This window comes from Candoia aspera, chromosome 1, assembly GCF_035149785.1.
Source record: "Candoia aspera isolate rCanAsp1 chromosome 1, rCanAsp1.hap2, whole genome shotgun sequence".
Taxonomy (NCBI): domain Eukaryota; kingdom Metazoa; phylum Chordata; class Lepidosauria; order Squamata; family Boidae; genus Candoia; species Candoia aspera.
In genome coordinates this window covers 24,541,481-24,559,748 of record NC_086153.1, presented here as the reverse complement: position 1 = coordinate 24,559,748, position 18,268 = coordinate 24,541,481, and the positions used below count along the sequence as shown (strand labels likewise).

The 18,268-nt window shown below is 39.2% G+C and overlaps 1 protein-coding gene across 6 annotated transcripts in view; it reads right to left on the bottom strand.

Annotated features, from left to right (window-relative positions):
• NCOA1 (nuclear receptor coactivator 1) overlaps nucleotides 1–18,268 on the bottom strand; it is a 295,660-nt gene that overhangs the window by 83,199 nt on the left and 194,193 nt on the right. For all 6 annotated transcript variants that reach the window (XM_063300632.1, XM_063300594.1, XM_063300586.1 and 3 more), the window contains one exon: nucleotides 15,081–15,247. In XM_063300632.1, coding sequence (XP_063156702.1) covers nucleotides 15,081–15,247 — 167 coding nt within the window. The remainder of the gene's footprint in view (nucleotides 1–15,080; nucleotides 15,248–18,268) is intronic.

Below are 18,268 nucleotides of genomic sequence, written 5' to 3'. Positions count from 1 at the left end.
GTTCGCTGGAAGCATTTCCCCCATCCTGAGTGGGTTGCTGCCCACGATGTTTACTCCCCTATTCTGGTTGCCCATTTCCATGCTGCTTATCCCGATAAGCCTGCTCCTTGATTTCGTTTCGTTTCTTTAAGGGGGGCGATATGTCATGTTCATCGTTTCAATGGTTTGCATACATTGTAACGTTTCTCATGTCATGTTTCTGATCCGTGTCTATCATCTGCGGGGTGGGGAATTCCAGCCCTGCCAGGGTGTTATCTCTGTGCTGCCCTGAAGGAATGTGTGTTTGGGTTATGACATGTATTCAAGGTTACTTTCCCAGGCAGATGTGTGACGCTTGTCAATGCTGGGAGGGGGTGGTTGCGATGCTGGGGTGAGGGGCGGGATCGGCTTGGAGGCGAGGGTTTTTAGTTTGTATTTGGCGCGCTTTTGCTTATTCTCAGCTTTCTTCGTATTTGCATACTATCCTTCCAATAAATCAGTTTTATTCACTAATCCCTGGTGAGACTGACTTCATTGGGATAAGGCAATCATTACACTTTCCAAGCAGGAATCAGCCCAGATGGTTGCTAAAGAGTTTCTTGAAAGATCTGGCATAAGGTAATCTAGGGTAGTGATGAGTGAAAGTTGAAAACATCCTGGTTTAAATATAATTTAGCAATAAACTCACTACTGCCTCAATGCCCTCACTCATTCAATAGAATGATATTCTGTCAGTTCATCTTGTAGGGATGCACTGCACTGAAATAAATTACATAGAATCATTGCTTAGCTGCTTTGAATCTTTTCAATAAATTCATGAGGATCAGGAACTTTGAATAAGAATAGCTCTGGAATGCCACATTTTGTGCTCACAAATGGATTACATAGTAGCATAGTCTAATCATAAATCTGCGAAAACTGCACAGGCCTGGGAGGAAAAAAAAGAGAGGTATTTACATTGTTCATTCATAGTCTCCCCTTTGGCTTGTTCTATATTTAACTGTCAACTAGACTGAAACTGTCAGCAAAGGTATTAAAATTGTATTGACTTGCTTTATAAGAGGGGGGGGTGGTATATAAAATAAATACACGCAGAGCGAAGTGGCCAGTGTTGTTGCACAGAAGCATTTTATAGTAATGAACTGAGTCTGTAACTGAAACCAATCCATGATAGAACCCAGATTCAAGGGTGGAGACAGGGAGACCAGTTTATAGATGAGAGCAGCAAGTCAGCTCTACTGTACTGAAATAAAGAGGTGGAGGAATTTGTCAGCTCACTGGAATTCATGACCCAAAGAAAATTTTTACAGCTCATTTACAGGGGACATACACTGCAGCAGAATGCTAGAAAAGCCTCTCATATAACACATGGGCTCCAGGTGGGTGGCCTGTGAGTTTATAAGCTAGGACACTCAGCAACATCCTAGCAAGCACCAATGTGGGCGCAAAGAGCTTATGTGCCCAAATGAAAGTGCTTCACGTAGACAATGCCATTTGCTCATCAGTAAAAATGTGGGTGACTGAAAGAGAAAAGCAATAAAAGCCAGTAAGAAATACTCTTGCTAGTGCGATGATCTGGCTTCCTGTAATGACCACACATAAATCCAAAGAGAGAAGTAAAAAGAGATAAGGGGAATCAGGAGATAAAACAATGCAATTCAGAGAGGCATCGATTTTGAATCCTGTTACATTGAGCTCCAACTACTAAGTAATCTTTTGAATCTGAAAACCTGAACCAGGAGTCTAGGAGGGGTTCAGTCAAGCCCACAACCCACAGCAAGCCCACTTTCCCATGGGACCTGTCCAGGGTTCTGAAGAACCTGTCAAACTTGTCCTTGACAGTATAGTACCTGTAGCTATCTGATGATGCTGCACCCTTACTATCTGCTTCATGCCATTGCACAACTTGGTTTCTCGGTACTTACTGGAAGGATAGGTGATCTTTCTAGGCCAGTGACACATTTGAAATTTTGAGAGCATGAAGGGATGCACTCACACAATAGTTACCATACACAAAATACCCTTTTGCCAGAATGTGAACTAGCCCATCAGGATGTTCTATAATCCCACTGGGACCCTTCTGGATCCCAGAACTATTCCTACAAATAAATATGATACTTGAGCTCATGCTCTGCAACACAACAGTTTCCTCTTAAATTTGTTATTGCTATTTAAAAAAAATAAATGTCAGGTAGCACTAAGCGCCTGATTCCATCATGGGAGATGCCTGGGAGAATGCCTGCCCCCCCCCCCAAATCCCACATTTCACAATTCTGCTTTATTGTGAATTAATCCTCACTGCAACCAACATACTCAAGGAAAATTTCCTGAAGCATGCTTAAATTGCAAATCTGCTCCCTTCAAGAGACATTCAGTCCTCTCTAGAACCCAACTCCTACAACTTACTAGCCATCTGTTTGATTTGATGACAGAATTCTAGTAATATGAGAAAGCATCCAGTTTTAATATCCATTCATTTCCAAACCATTTCTAGAGTTGTAAGCCTAAGTCTTCTTCAAATATTCCCCTTCCTATTACCTCCAGAGCTTGAAATCTTGCCAAGTTCTGGACATTCTTAAAATGGACTGGAAAGCAATATGATGAGATCTCCCTTATTGGTTTTATCCAGAATATGAAACTGCTGAGTACTTTTTAAAGAATGCATTGATCAGTACACTATTTGATCTCCCTTAGACTAAAAAGAATCGAGTGGAACTCCTTTAAAATTCAATATGGCTAAACTGATGAGATCAGATTTAGGCTGACAACCAAGCTTTGGTGAGATCACCATCTAATTTTAGGTATGACATAGCCTTTAGCACTACAGAAGGAACACTTTATTTTAAATCATTTATTTAATTTAAAATTAGGAAGACCTGACTGAATGAGCTGCTCAACAGTGAAATAGGCTGCCTTAGAAGGCAGTAGGTCTTAATTTGTAAGCAGAAGCTGGGACAGTGTCCTAGTGAGATAGCAGTAATAGAGAATTTCTGGCTGGGGGTTGTAATAAATTACCTTCAAAGTTCCTTCCAACTTGAGGTCAGAGGTCTGTAACAATCAGATTTATGCACAATGATTACAATTTTCTTTAAGAAGTGGTCAGCAAATGTTTGGGCAGTTTGAATGATGAAAAACATTGGTGATATGAGCCTTAAATATTTACCACAAATATAATTCTAGGCATTAAAATAATGAGACAAATTGTACTGTTATGAATGAATAACTTATGAATAGCATGCTGGAGCAGACCCACAGGTTATGACTGTCAAATGACCTTTGGAAACCTAGTAGAGTCTAGATGTGTTGGATTACAAATCCTGTTATTATTAGAATTGTAAATCAATGCATTTGGAGGGGAAAGTTGTGTTAGTACTTCATTTCTAAAACTAGCCAGCTGGATGTTTCTATTCTTATGCAAAGCATGATGCTGTTGCAAATAAACCAACTCAGCTATCATGAACCTCTTGTGATAAGAGAGGCCTATGTCTAATCTTTGTTTAAAAATTCAACTGACTTTGTGGAAATTATATTAAATATTGTATCACCAAGTTCTTCTTAGCAATTCTCCATGTATCAGACATGTATGAGTGGAGCAAATGACATTTCTTCCCGCTCTTCATTCTAATGTATCACACATTAGAGAAGTAAGAGCTATATGAAACAAGAGCAGGAAGAAATCTCATTTGCTACTCTCATACATTTAATGGACTGCTATAACTTTCACCCTCTAGGTCCTATTTTTTATTATATTGTACCAGAGAACTGCAATGTTTCTGCCTGCCTTTCCTTACAGGGAAGATACTCTACTTATTTATTTTTTATTTTTTTAATTAATTTTCTATCCCGCCTTTATTATTTTTTTTATAAATAACTCAAGGCAGAGAATATACCAAATACTCCTTCCTCCTCCTATTTTCCCCACAACAGCAACCCTGTGAGGTGAGTTGGGCTGAGAGAGAGCGACTGGCCCGAGGTCACCCAGCCAGCTCACAGACTCCTGGTTTCTAGCCCGTTGCCTTAACCACTAGACCAAACTGGCTCTCACTTATCATGGCACAGTTCTCAACAATGTCTTTATCTGAAAGGAATTTACCAGAACTGCATATAACATTCTAATCAGATTATAGATGCATCTAATTTTGGAGTGGAGTTTTCTTTGCAGCTTAACAGTAAGGTATTTTTTTTGCTACAACAGTGACTCTTTTGTTTTCAGTGTGGGAAATGGAATAGGTTTACATGCTATGGTTCGCAAAGCATCTGACCCAGGATAGAATACAGAAATAGACAGCAATAACTTGAAACTATTATTATTATTATCATTGTTGTTGTTGTTATATTTTTATCCTGCCTTTTTTATATATAACTCAAGATGGCAAAAATACTTATGCTTCCTATTTCCCCCACAACCCTGTGAGAGAGAGTGACTGGCCCAAAGTCACCCACTGGCTTTCATGCCTAAGGCGGGACTAGAATTCAGTCTCCTGGTTTCTAGGCCAGCACCTTAACCACTACACCAAACTGGCTCTCATTTGAAAGAAAATCCAACCAAACAGACAACCTCTTTTTTAAAGCAAAGGGGAAAGGGGAAAACTAAGTAAAGCAACCTCACAAACTGCAGACTAGGGTTAACTGCAGGTAATATGCTTCTAGTACTTCAATCTCCAGCGGATTCACAGCAGACAAGTGGCAGAAAGAGCAAAGAGGAGTTGGAGAAAGGCAAAGAGCCCCTCCCCTCAGTAATTTAGAAATTGAGAATAATCTCCATGCTAAAACTTTTGGTCTGGGTTATAACTGGTGACTGGAATCAAATAAGGAGCACCTTGTGAACATTTTCAGAGTCATGTTAGGCTCTGAAATCTAGAAAATAAGTGTCTTCACCTATCAGGTCTGAAAACATTTAGGCAGTTTGTTTCTTCCCTTCCTCTATGGCAGGTGGCTCAGCTGACTCCAGATATTTCAAAATTTCAGAAACAAGGCATCAATTTTCCTTTGCTGAGCCTTTCTGATGACCTTCTCTCATTTCCAACCACCAAAGTGGTATCATCCATATATCTGAGGTTGTTGTTTCTCCCTCCAAATTTAATTCCATTTTCAATTTCTTCTAGTCCAGCATTTCTCACTATATACTCTGCATATATTAAATAAATGACATTATGCAACCATGATGCACCCTTCCTCAATTTTGAACTATTTAATTGCTCCAAATAGCATTCTAAGTGTTGCTTCCAGTTTTGGCACAAATTTTCAACAGGCAGATGAGGTGGCCCAGTACACTCATGTTTTTAAGGGTCATCGATAATTTGTTATCGTTTAAACAGTCCAAAGCCTCTGAATGATCAATAAAGCAAAATTATTCATTTTCTGCAATGCCTTTCCCTTTCCCATTATCCATCAGATGTTAGCAATGTTATCTTGGGAGTTGTCTCTTCTGAATCCAGCATGTACATCTGGCAGTTCCCCTTCCATGGATTGCAAAATCTTCAGCATTACTTTACTAGTGTGTGAGAGAAGTACAACTGTTCCATAGTTTCAGCACTGCCCTTTTTTGGTACTGGAAATAATAAATAAAAGTGATTTAAAAAATTAATTGATCGTTTCTCATCTCTGGGCCACTGCTGTGTTTTCCATACATGCTTAGAAACTGCATATAGCATTTTAACTGCAATATACCGTAAGATTTTAAACAGTTCTGCTAGTATTTCATGAACTTTATCTTCACCGGATAAACTTATGGTGAGGTTATATCTTGTTAGTCTGCTTATTTTGTTTTCTTTAAGTTGTAATTTTGCAAGAAGGAGCCCAGGATCTGTGCCACAACAGGCATCAGGTCTTGTTTTTATTCACTGAGTACAGCCTTTTCATCTTTGCTTAAGAATATATAATCAACTTGATTTCAATGTTGTCCATCTTTTAAGTAGTTGGAAACAGGTGGTTGCATAACCATTGAATTTTCTTGGCTGAACTTTGGTAGCCTGTCTCCTGCTTTGATTTGCACACTGAGACCAATGTTGCCTTTATTCCAAATGCCATTTTGCTTCCAACTTTAGCACTCTAGTTCTCCTATGTTTCATATGATACTTTTTTTTTTTGGTGCTGTATCAACAAGGTGCTTTAAGTTATTATAGAACAACTTTCACTTCCTCTGCATTTTTGGTTGGGACATAGATGTGTATTACTGTAGCAATACTGATTGGCTTGCACTGAATTTAAATGGATATTATTCTATCATTTGGGGGGCTGAATCTGAGCATTGACTTTGACACCATTTTGTTAATAGTGATTGGTTCCATTTCTTCTATGATTTTCTTGTCTACTTCTCCTCTGATAAGAAATAACCCATCCCAATTGTCTTTTTGTTGATTCTCAGAATGTCAATATTCAGCCTTGACATTTCTGCTCTCACATCAAATTGGTTTTGATTCACGGTTTGACATTCCATGTACCAGTGGTATTTACAGCTTTGCGTTATGGAATTTTCCTTTTGCCTTTGGCCACATCACTAGTTGGATGTCCTTGGGGCTTAATCTACCTAAATTATAAACACCAGTGCTATTCATACTTGCCCTCCACTCTTCCCCAGTAGCTTGTTGGATACCTTCTGATCCGGGGAGATGCATATTTCAATATAATGTTGACAGTGCCTTAATTGTCAACAACCATTTTGTTTTTTTAGCAGAATACTGGAGCATGTTTCCAGTGTATTTAGTCTGACCTCTTTTCTATGACCTGACCTCATGGGTGACCTTTCTGGGAATGCATACCCCCAATGGTGTAGTTCATAGCATCACTGGAATGCACGAGCTCCTTCCCCACTATAAGGTATAGTTCCATGTTTCATAAAGTCTGATTATGTAGATTTGTTTTGTGGAACCAGTGCCCCTGCTGGGAAGGAGTGTGTGCATTTGTCACTGTGGGCTTTTAAAAATGTTACAGCTGCTTAATAGGATGATGCCACAAAAAAGAGGCTCCCACAGAGGGACTGTAATGTGAAAAGGGCACCTGTGTTGTGCTTCTCATTGGAAAATCTCCCACAAATTATATAGCCTTGCACCTGTCTAGGGCTGTTTCATCTAGCTCAGATGGCAACTTTGGCAGACTGAGCAAGTGCACATGGCATTCCCTGGAGGAGCGCTTTGGGTCTAAATGAGTTGCAGTCCATAAGGACAGACTGAAGGATACGGATTCAGGTTCAAATCTCAGCTGGGCATGACCCCCATGATCAAATTGTTCTCTTGGCTGTGGTTCCTCATCTGTAAAATGGAATTAGCAATCAAAAAGTCATCACAATTCCTTGGGACTAGTGGATGAGTATCAATCTCAGCCATTCACACAAGGCTCATCAATAGCTATTTATCCATGGTGACTAAAAGAGCCTCCATGTGGTAAGTCAATATACCTGAGTCTCAAATGGGGACATACTATCATGTTTGTAGGTTAAATATGGATATTACTTATTTTTACATACATACAATTTCTAACCCACATATTCACTATTACTTTGAGAAACTTAGTTTGCTGCTTTGAATGTATTAGTAGACTATCCCACAAAAATTCTACACCCTGAAAATTTCCATACAAATTAAGTAGAAGCAAATTATTATTTTAGTAGTAAAGCCTGTACAGTGGTTATGTTGGTTGTTCACTGTTTTCTATACCTGTGGATTGTGTAATACTTTTTTTTAGTATGGTTTTTATGTGTTTATATTGTATTCTTTTTTTTTTTATATTGTTTTACAATTGCTGTTACGACGCCCAAAGTCATGCATTTGAGATGGGGAGCTATATAAATTGAAATAATATTTTTCACTTAATACACAGGCATCTCATCCATCTCATTAACTTGCAAAACAACAAAATTGTGACTTCATCAAGAAAGCTTTTTTTGTAGTCTCTAGGCAGTGAGGGCTTGAAAAGCACCATTCACAGAACAGTGCTGGTCTAAAAATCCTCATGCAACTTTTGTGGGAAGGTGTAGTGCTGAAAAAGTAACTGTCTTACCCCTTCCTTTGCCATGTTTATAGCTGTCTTGGCAGATGAACGTCAGGCTGCTGCCACAGCCGCAAACTCCATGTCCTGCCAACTGTACATTACTGGCCTTGGAACGGCTCCAGTCCTGGGAAACCATTCTAAAAGAATTTGCTTGATACTTTTAAATAACAGCAGCCTAGCATGCAAAGCAGAGGCAGAGGAGCAGGCCTGGACTGCTGTATAAGCATGCAGACAGGGTTGATTTAGAAAGTTTCTTCTGTTTTCTTGAGGTCCTCCCACTATTCTAAGAGAGAGAAACAAATGAGATGCTTGGTATGGAGGGAAAGGGCTGGCTTCTTACATCTTTAGAAGAAACAAGCTGAGAAATCTGTCAATAGGAGGAACTGACCCTGGTGAACACTTGGCAAAAAGAGGCTTAACAGTGGATTGTTTCCATTCACTGTAACTTCCACCTGCTGCTTCATACCTCTGCTTTCCTTTAGACGGTGCCAATTAGTGTTCTCTCTGCCAGAAAAGATTCCACTGAGAATCCTGATTATGGAATTTAAAGGGTATTTGTTTGACGCTCTGAGATTTAAAACTTCCTCTCTTCACCTTGTCACAAAATCTGGGACAGAGATGGGCAGCATGTGGATGCCTTAGGACTGCACTTAATATTTTGGGGAGTAACTGGGAGCTGCAGTTTGTGATAATACAAAGTGGGCTGGGCTAGGCTTTTCTGGGTGGTTTGTTTTGGGAGAGAGTTGGGGGGCTGTTGATTTCTTAAATTATACTAAATCCATTTTCAGTCTTTAGTGTTATCCATCTCAAAATGAGCGGAAATCATTCCACCAGTTTTCAACAACTTATTGCATAGGAAGGAAAAAAAGAGATTAAGGAAGAAAATGAGAATCAGCTACAGGTTGTTTTAATACCACCAAATGAATTCAGTTTTAGAGTCTCCTGTGTATCAGTAGGTTTGCTTTTAGAAGCCAAGATGCCCAATGCCAGCAAACCAATTTCCTTTGCACCATCATCAATGTGGATCGGGCACTAAAACATCTCAATCCCAACCTATGAAGCAAGGTACTTGCTATCTAACAGTTCTACAGATGAGTAAAGGACATTATAGTTAATTAGGCTGTTCCGTGGAACTTTCCCTAGCAACAGCAACCACTCTCCAACATGTTCTCCATTCAATCTTGGGCATGTAACACATTATTCTTGAATGCAATGTACCATTTGCATATCCATAGCAAAATCACACCTGTTTATTTCTAAGGTCTTTTTTTTTTAAGCTAAAGATTCTAGCCTTTTCCTAATGGGGAAACCAACTTAGGGCAGCAGAAATCAGGAGGGCTAAGCAGGGTTTCCTTATAATCACTTTTCTTACGGGTCCTGCTTTCTGCTTCTTAGCCACTCCCCCTATCCCAACTGCTTACCCTTATCATTATGCCCTTCTGCTCCCTACTGAATAAACAGTTCTTGCAGAAGACAGAAACTCTGTGGTATTCAAGCCAAAAATCTATCTAGTTCCCATCCTGTTTAGCAACAATCTGCTCCATTAACACAATATCATTTAACTTTCCTTACTCTAACAGCTTTAAGGGAAAGACTCTTAACTGCTTATTCTTAGGAAAAGGCACACAAGTCAGTTGTAGGACTAATAGAATCCACGCTTACTACCCAAAAATATTTAATTTCTATGAGTTCTAGTTCAAAATATATCTACACATTGTATTCACAGAGACAACCACAGGGGAAATCACAACAATCAGGAATGGAAACCTAATGAACAAATCAGCATTTATAGATTCTTTGTTGGGGATAACAGAAAATGTCCTGGAGCAGAGACACCAACATGATTAACACTCAACCCCAAATTCTTTTCAGCCATCATCTCATGCCCAAAAGGCTAGAAATAAATGTAGTGTAAATGAGGTGAGGTTCCTCCCTCCCTTCCCCAAACAACATAGTCAGCAGAAGCAGATAAGCTGCCAGCAGAGAGCAAAGCTCAAGGAAGCACACACTGAGGTAGCAATTGCCCTAGTTAATGTTCAGCCATGCTGTGCCATGCCAAGGAGACTAATGACTGCTGAAAGTGCCCATAAGCCAGAAACTCTTAAGCGCTTACCTCCTCGAAAAATCACTTCAGTTTCCATCTGTAATGTGCATGAAATCTGAAGCACAGCAACGACTGCATATTTCCAAAAGATCTCCTTCTCTCTTTCAAATAGTGTATAGCATCTGGGTTCTGCAATAGCTTTCCTCAAGTGTCAGAAAGCCACAGAGGCCAATGGCACTAACTTCTCCACATATAGTCTAAACTTACTTGCCCTAGTATGATTTTTCCAGAAACTTTTTCTAACACTCACAAAAAGGCACTGGCAAATGTCAATTTATGATTGAAAAACATGCGGAATTATTCTTTACTTTTCAAAACCAGCATCAGAGCAGAAGAATTTGGATCACGTTCACAGGAGTTCCTTGCCATTTTTAAGCAATCCTCTGACACTTGGGGTGGTCTGTCTGAATAGTTTTGAAAAATACAAGCAGCTGTAAAAGGCCTCGCTTCAGTCCTGCCCAGAATGTTCCACTAACCAAGCCTTACTATCGTCCTGCATGAACACAGCTGAGGAATTACAGGGACAAAGGCAAAGTCACTTTGCTAAACCTTAAGGAACCTTGAGACCATTTTAAGGCATTAATTTTTAAGAATTGCATACTGAAGTTTCTGAAGCTTGGAATATTTAATTTCCTTATAGCAACGTATTTGCTTTTGATCTGGTAATTATATATTTTTCCCAGAGATATGAGGCTGCCTATTTAGAACTGGACAATTGCCCCATTGCATTCAAAATTGCCTACCATGAATGGAAACAGATATCTGAGTTCTCATGCAGAGATCTTTCACTCTCCAACAATCATTTAATTTAAAAATGTTGAAATTGAAATAAGGGTTCCAAAATCCAAAACACCATCCAAAATCAGGTATCTAGTGGAAAATCTTGTATTTTATATACAGATTTTTTAAAAAAACAAATTAACCTAACTTTCAGAAATAGGTGATGAATCCAGCTGATACACTTTCACAAGTATCAACAAGAACACCTTTTTTGTCTGTAGCATATTTATATTTAACTTGCAGCAAGAGTACTATGATTGCTAACAAGGAAAGCAGCCATTTCATTTTCTGTTCCTACCGAGAGGCATGCATTATTGTTTGCCACAAAATAAACACAGTGTGTAAACGGTCTCCTAAGAGGCATAAAGGAAAGGTGTAAACATGAGAAAACATTAACATGTGAACATGTTTATTATGGACAACGTGGACTGCAGAGATCACAAGTATCCTTGGCAAGAACTTTAGAACCTCCCTTTCATTCCCCCATTCTCAATGTAAAGAAAACTTCCTTCGGATGCAAAGCATAGTCTTTCCTCCTTGGCAAGCTGACAGACTATGTGCCCTATGTTTTGTCTTTCAAATTAGTTACCAATGCTACAAAGCAAGCATTCAATTCAGAGGGAAACATGGAGTGCCTCTTTCTCTCATCTAAGGATGAAGAGACTCCAGAATAGACCTTGGCAGGGCCCCATTTCTCATGCTCCCAGCTGCTAGCAATTTAGCTACAGTGGGAGAAATGAGAGAACCTCTCTCTTGAATTGTATGAGCACAGAAATTCAAAATGAAAATCTAGATATTTCTGACCCCCACCCCCCATGCTATTATTGGCTTCTCCTCTCCCAAAATAGTATTTTCAGCAATGTGTAATTATGCCCAACAACATTTTACTTTGGGATGACTCAGTGGATGGATTTTGTAATATAATGCTTAGGTTCTACTGCATACTGTGGTATATGGTTCTGATTACTTGTCTGATTATCTCAGCAATATTTCCTTGCAGAAAAGTGATAACACTGGATGTTCATCTAATGGAGAAATGTTGTTTCTCCCAGAAATTACTCAGGCTTCCAGAAAGTGGTGGGTATTTATTCACATCTCAGCATTCCTAACTGTGCCATTAACTGTGGCGCTTGCTTTCAAGTAAGTGATGGGTTTAGTGCATTGGCAGCCAAATAGAAATCCACTGAATTCACATACATGTATTTAAGCTGATACAATTTTAAAATGCAGAAAAGGAGGAGGACTGCATAAATGGATGCTTTGTGCCAAAGTACCCACAGCACAATGCAGCAAGGCCAGAATGACGACATGCACATGATGATACCATTATGCAGATGCCACCATTATGTACTTGTGTCCTGACACCTGATGTGATAGAAGTAATAAATTGTCCTGTATCATCCCACCTCCTGCTCTAAAGAAGTGGCTTTGAATGGTACTCATAATTTCATTATTTTTGTTACTAATTCAGTAATATTTGAATGAAATTGAAGTAAATAAAACAAGAACTGCTCATAATAAAATACAATGAAAAAGTTAACTGTAGCACTGTAGAAATACTAGTTATAGTTGGAAGATCTCATAGTAATTCTTAGCCTCCAGATTTAAATGAGAGGTGATTCTGGCATATGATTTCCTATACAAAAAACCACTTCACCATTACACTACACTCTACATATCCAAAAGGCAACTGAAGACAACAAGCCTACTTGTATTATATAATGCTGCCTGATATTGCTCATTATAAAAAAAAATTAAAGGGGACTTCAGGGCAAGCATCCATGGTAGGCCCTGCAAGAGGTGGTGGTTCCTTCAGTCTGGATCAGAATAGCAAGTATCTATGTCTGCGCAATTAGATGATGTAAGAGAGCACAACTGAGGACTTGAAGGTACTGCAGCTTACAGATGAATCACAACAGGCTTTTCCCATCAGCTGAGTTGAAGTGCTATCCATCCACCTTTTTGTTGGCAGAAAATTATAACCAGCATGAAATTTCTATTCTGCCACTATTAGATCTGTTTACAGAATGCAGTGTCCTGTTTAGGCACCTGAAGGTTATGTTAATCAGTGTTTGGTTGATTACTCCAAATCTGTTTCCCTTCCCCACCCTCAATATTACCACTTAAAGGTAAACAGCCACTGATCACCACAGCCATACAGGATTGGGGTGGAATCTAATGACTATGAGTTTCTGGACTCTTTTCTCTTGCTAAGCAATGGGAAGAGAAGGGAACCACAAAGGGAGCTGGGTAGCACATGCACACAGAAAACATTTGCAGGAACATACCAAGAGCATAGTAAAGCAGGAAACTGAAGCTCTAGGGTTGTTATGCAACTCTGCAGCCATGCATATCTTTTTTTACAAAACAGCTTGCAAAGTTTGCACAGGATTGGATAATCCTTTATGTTTGCAGGAGGTGAGCAGCTCTCTGAAGCAACTAGAGATCCCCATATACCCATATCTGCCTGCTACCCCGTTGCACCTGCTTTAAAAGCTTCTGGTGTCATCCAGTTGCAACCATTATAGAAGCACATATAATTTTGTAAATTCAAACTCAAGACCAAAACCCAAGTCTCTACCAAAGAAAATGTTTTTGCAGTTTCTCAAACAGTAGATCCCATTAAAATAGTTCACAAGTTTCTTTTCAGAGGCCTGTTTGAAACACAAACAGAAGTCTACATTCTTATCCTGAGTGCTGGAAAGAGTATTAGCCGATGGCATAGAACTGATCCTGTAACATCATTGGAGTTCCTTGGCTATGTGATTCTTATGAACTTATTGGCATATAAAATTAGCTATGCCTCTTTTTGTGACCAACAGATTTGATGAAGCAAAATCTAATGGTTAATCACCAAGGATTCTCAGTCTGAAGCTTGTAGTGCTGTTAATTAGCTGCTCTTATATTCAAATAGAACTAGAACTATGAATTGCCTTGGCAAAGAAAAATAAAGTGACTGCAAGGATAGAGGAAGTATGAGTAGGAACTGACAAGCCAGCAAAACTGAATGCACCCTTGCTGTGCAAACCAACTGCTGGTACAAATGCTCCCTGCCTCCCAAGCAGCTGGAAAAGTAGAGCATCCACACTGGAGAAATAGTTGAACATTGACTCCCCTGAAAATGTCCTCAGCAATCACACACACATACAAGCTGTATAATATACATGGGGTGGGAATACTGAATTTTCTTTCAAATAGTTCATTTTACTTCAATGGGCAAGACTATTCATTGTATGCACTGGCATCTCATACCATAAATAAATATGTAACAAGGGGGAGGGGATCTGCTTCAAAAATGTACTGAAGATGGTTTTTGTAAACAGCTCTGAGGGAGTGTTTTGAGTATCAGAACAGTAGAAAATGCAATGAAGATGCATAGCATTTTTCTGCTCCAAATCCATGTACCCCAAGTGATTCCCCACTAACTTTGCAGGATCCAGATCTAGGATGCTATAAAGAGAAAAACATGGGGGAAAAGGAACAATTAAAACATTTAGCATCCACACATTTAGCATCCATCTCTCCAGCCATGTCTTCTGCTTCATTTCAATTCTTCCCAAAGCTGTTGGCTAATTAAAAAAAGACATACAGTGGATCCTTCATTTCATGCAGTTGTGCATAATGCGCAGCTTGCCTTTTGGTTCTATGGCTCAATGCCCCTCAAATGTATTGAACTTGTTATGCTTCCTAGTACTCTTAGTGTTAAGTCCAGTACTTTGTTCTACAGTCCACCAAGTAACAGTTAGGGACAGGGTTACTGCTTGCCATTGTATCTAATCATTTTTGGGTTGGGATATTAACCCTGCAGTAACCTGAGAAAATAACATTGGCTCCTCCCTCGCAAATCGGCATACAGTGAATGTTATGATCGGAACAGAGCAGGACAGGAGCTTGCCTAAATTCCCTTTTTAAAAGTCAGGTTGTGGTTGTAGAACAGCGAAGATCTTGTCATCCCTGTTCATCCAGTGTGAACCAGAAACACAATCTTATGCAAAACTTGAACGTTGATCAATTGTGTCTTAGCAGTGGATGAAAAGAAGATACAAGGGAGGATAGAATCTTATGGTGGTAACAGATAATCCCTTAGGTTTTGCAAACATTCTTCAAGTTCTCCTATGCTTCTTCAAGAAGGTCCCAGCACATAGTTTATATACCATTGTCTTGTATTATAAATTCAAGAACACAAGGAACGAACAACAAAAAAAGACAAAAGATTTTGTAGATTTACCTTGTTCGAGTCTTTTCATCTGCTGAATCTGATCAACTGTTTTTTTTAGAATCTTGCATTTGTCTGGTTTAACACTCAGGCTGTCAATTTCTCCAATATTGGCTGAAAGCAGCTCTGCCAGCTCTTCTAAGTATTTGTTCTCTTGCTCCCTGCGTCGTTTCTCATTGCTGTTAGAGAAAATCAATTCATAGTTACTGAATTCTTCATAATCAAAGCCTGTGTATGGTATAATAAAACAAACCAAATATTTAAGTTTCCTAAATATTTGGGAGTTTTTGTGAACACATCCTAAGCACCCACAAACCTACTGAAATCCAGTCTGTTCCAACATTAAAACAAGTATGGACGTGAAGGGAGGGACCATCCAGGAGATGAGATGACAAAAGGGATGCCTAGACACAAAGGATGCCTAATTCCCATTTGGATTACAGCAATGTGCTGTGCATGAGGCTGCCCTTGAAGACCATCCAGAAATTACAACTGGTCCAGAATGCAGCGGTGTGCACAGTTTTGGGTGTCCTGTTTGCCCATATGACACCACTGCTGCACCAACAACCTGGCTTCCAGTTTCTTTCTGGGTGTAATTCAAGGTGCTAGTTATTGCCTTTAAAGACCTGTATGGCACAGGGCAGCTTATTTGCGGGATCACCTCTCCCTGAAGGCATCTGCCTGCTGTGCCAGGTCCATAAGGTTTTTAAAGGTGGCTTTTCTACCAAGCATTGGGTTAGTGTGAGGCTGGAGCCCAGCAAATGTGATTGTTATATATTGAGAAGTGTTGTTTTAGGGTGCCAGGGTGTGGTTTTTGGAAGTTCTTTTTTATTCTTTTTAATGTTCATATTGTTGTTGGTGTGAGCCACCCAGAGTTATGGTACATAAGATGGGTGGCCATATAGGTATCTTAAATACACAAATAAATGTTACTTTGTTCTTTACACATGCCAGCAAAAGCTGAACTATCACACCATACTAGTATGACCAGTTTTTTTATACTCAGTTTTCCCACTGTTACAAATATATATCAGTTAATGAAAATATATAATACACAATTTTATAACACCCTTCCAACAATGATGCTCTCCAGGTATGTCAGACTGCAATTCTCATAATTCCTTGTCATCACTGCCACTCTACTAGGAATATGAGACTTGTAGTCCAACAGTTCTAGAGAGTATCAGATTGAAGAAATTACCCAACTTTGGCACAAGTCAATGTCCTCAAAGGGAGGCTGGCTAGTTAACCTGCTTTATATTGTCCTGATCCTGACTCCCCACATAGTATTTTCAATACTCATTATAGAAAATGTCATAAATATGTAGATTTTCTTATTAACAGATAATCTCTCTGCATCAGAGATCATGTACAGGTAGTCCTTGGTTCATATCCATTTGTTCAGCAACCCTTCAAACTTGCAACAGTGCTGAACAAGTGGTACTTATGACTGATCCTTGGAGTTCCAGCCATCGCAGTGTCCCTACAGTCATGTGATCATGATCTGGGTAGTCGGCGCCCGGCTCACAATTACAACATCACAGTGAGCCATGGTCACATGATTGTGTTTTTCAATTGTGATTTTTTTCCCTGCCAGCTTCCCACAAGCAAAGTCAATGGGGAATCCTTCAGGAAATCAGACGTCGCGATCATATGAAGTTCTCACTTATCAACCTATGTGGTCCTCAGTTAACAGCAGCAACCAGGACTGCCAGAACTGCTGTTGCTAAGTGGCACAGACACCTGACATTGTGCTTTATGACTGCATCTCTTAGCAACAGCAATTCCGGTCCCAATTGCCATTGTTAACTGAGGACTACCTGTATATTTTCACATTTGTTATTGCTTGTATCATGTTACCAAATATTTTTAATACATTAACTATTATGACATCTGGTATTTTTGTGATTAACAATCAGTGGTAATGCTTAGGTCAGCTCTTGAGGTTGCTTCCTCAGAAATATCAAAGATTAGTTTCTCTTAATCAAAGAAATATATGGAGGAAGACTATATGGTTTAAGAGGAAGGGGAAGGCAGAGAAGGTCATGATAGGATGGAGTTGATGAGAACCTCAAAAAGAGAGGTGAGAAGCTTAAAGCAGAAAAGGCAATGTATGGAGAATGGATATAGTAGAACTAAGGAAGGATAGAAAGATAGGGACAGGTATAATGACTACTGTTGATTTAAAACTGGGTTGAGTTGTTTCCTTTTCTTTCATCTAACTGTATATCATGTCTTTAATTTCTTTTGCTTGCAATTCTTATTTTATTTCTGTTCTTTACTTATTCTGAAAGGGAATAGTGTGATAGGTATGTATGTATTTTTCTTTTGATCTGTGCTTCTAATTCTTTCCTTCTTGCACATATGTGAAATGTCCATTCTACCATTAAGGCAGGAAAATCCCCAACTTATTGCATTAAAAGGAGTTCAGTGAGGGCAAAAAGCAATTGGTAAGTTGCTACTGGGGATAAATTGTGATGGCAGCATGCCAACAAACTGAGTTAATAAACTAAAAGACAAAAATGAATTAAGAAAGACAATAAATCTCCTTGCAACAGCAATCACTTCATAAGCGAAACTGAGACAAATAATGAAATCATGCAAAGGAAAAGCAAGTAAGCATAATTTATCTGCAAAAAGCCAATTCTACAGTTTGCAACATGTTTTTTCCCCCAAACTTTTAAAAAATGCAGTAATGGACAGTTGTAAGCTGCTTAACAAGCTGCTTAACAAGCCCTTCCCCAAGACTTCTGTTATTGGTCAGACTCCTATTTTTGCAACACTCCAACTGTAATACCTTTACAGCTGGGAAAACAGAACCTATCTCCCACCTCTTTCAATTAGTGTCTCCATTATTTGGGAGGGCTGTGTGGTTCCTAGAATATTATGCTTGACCCTACTAGACCGGGCCATTGTCATTGATGGCAATAATGTAATTCTTCTTTCTAAGGTGTATTTTTCCAGAACTAAAACCTCATTCATTCCCAGAAATGGAGACCCAACAATACTATGGGTATTCTCCCCGCTCTCGGTCTCCTGCTTTAACAATGCTCTACTAGTTCAATAACCTTTTGCTTCTTTTTTCATGCTGTTCTTTGAAGACCATGGATGACCCAGATAACCTGTTGAAAGCCATAACATTTTTTAACAGAACAGGTACAAGAATATATTTTTTCCCATCCTCTAGTGAAAAATTCTGT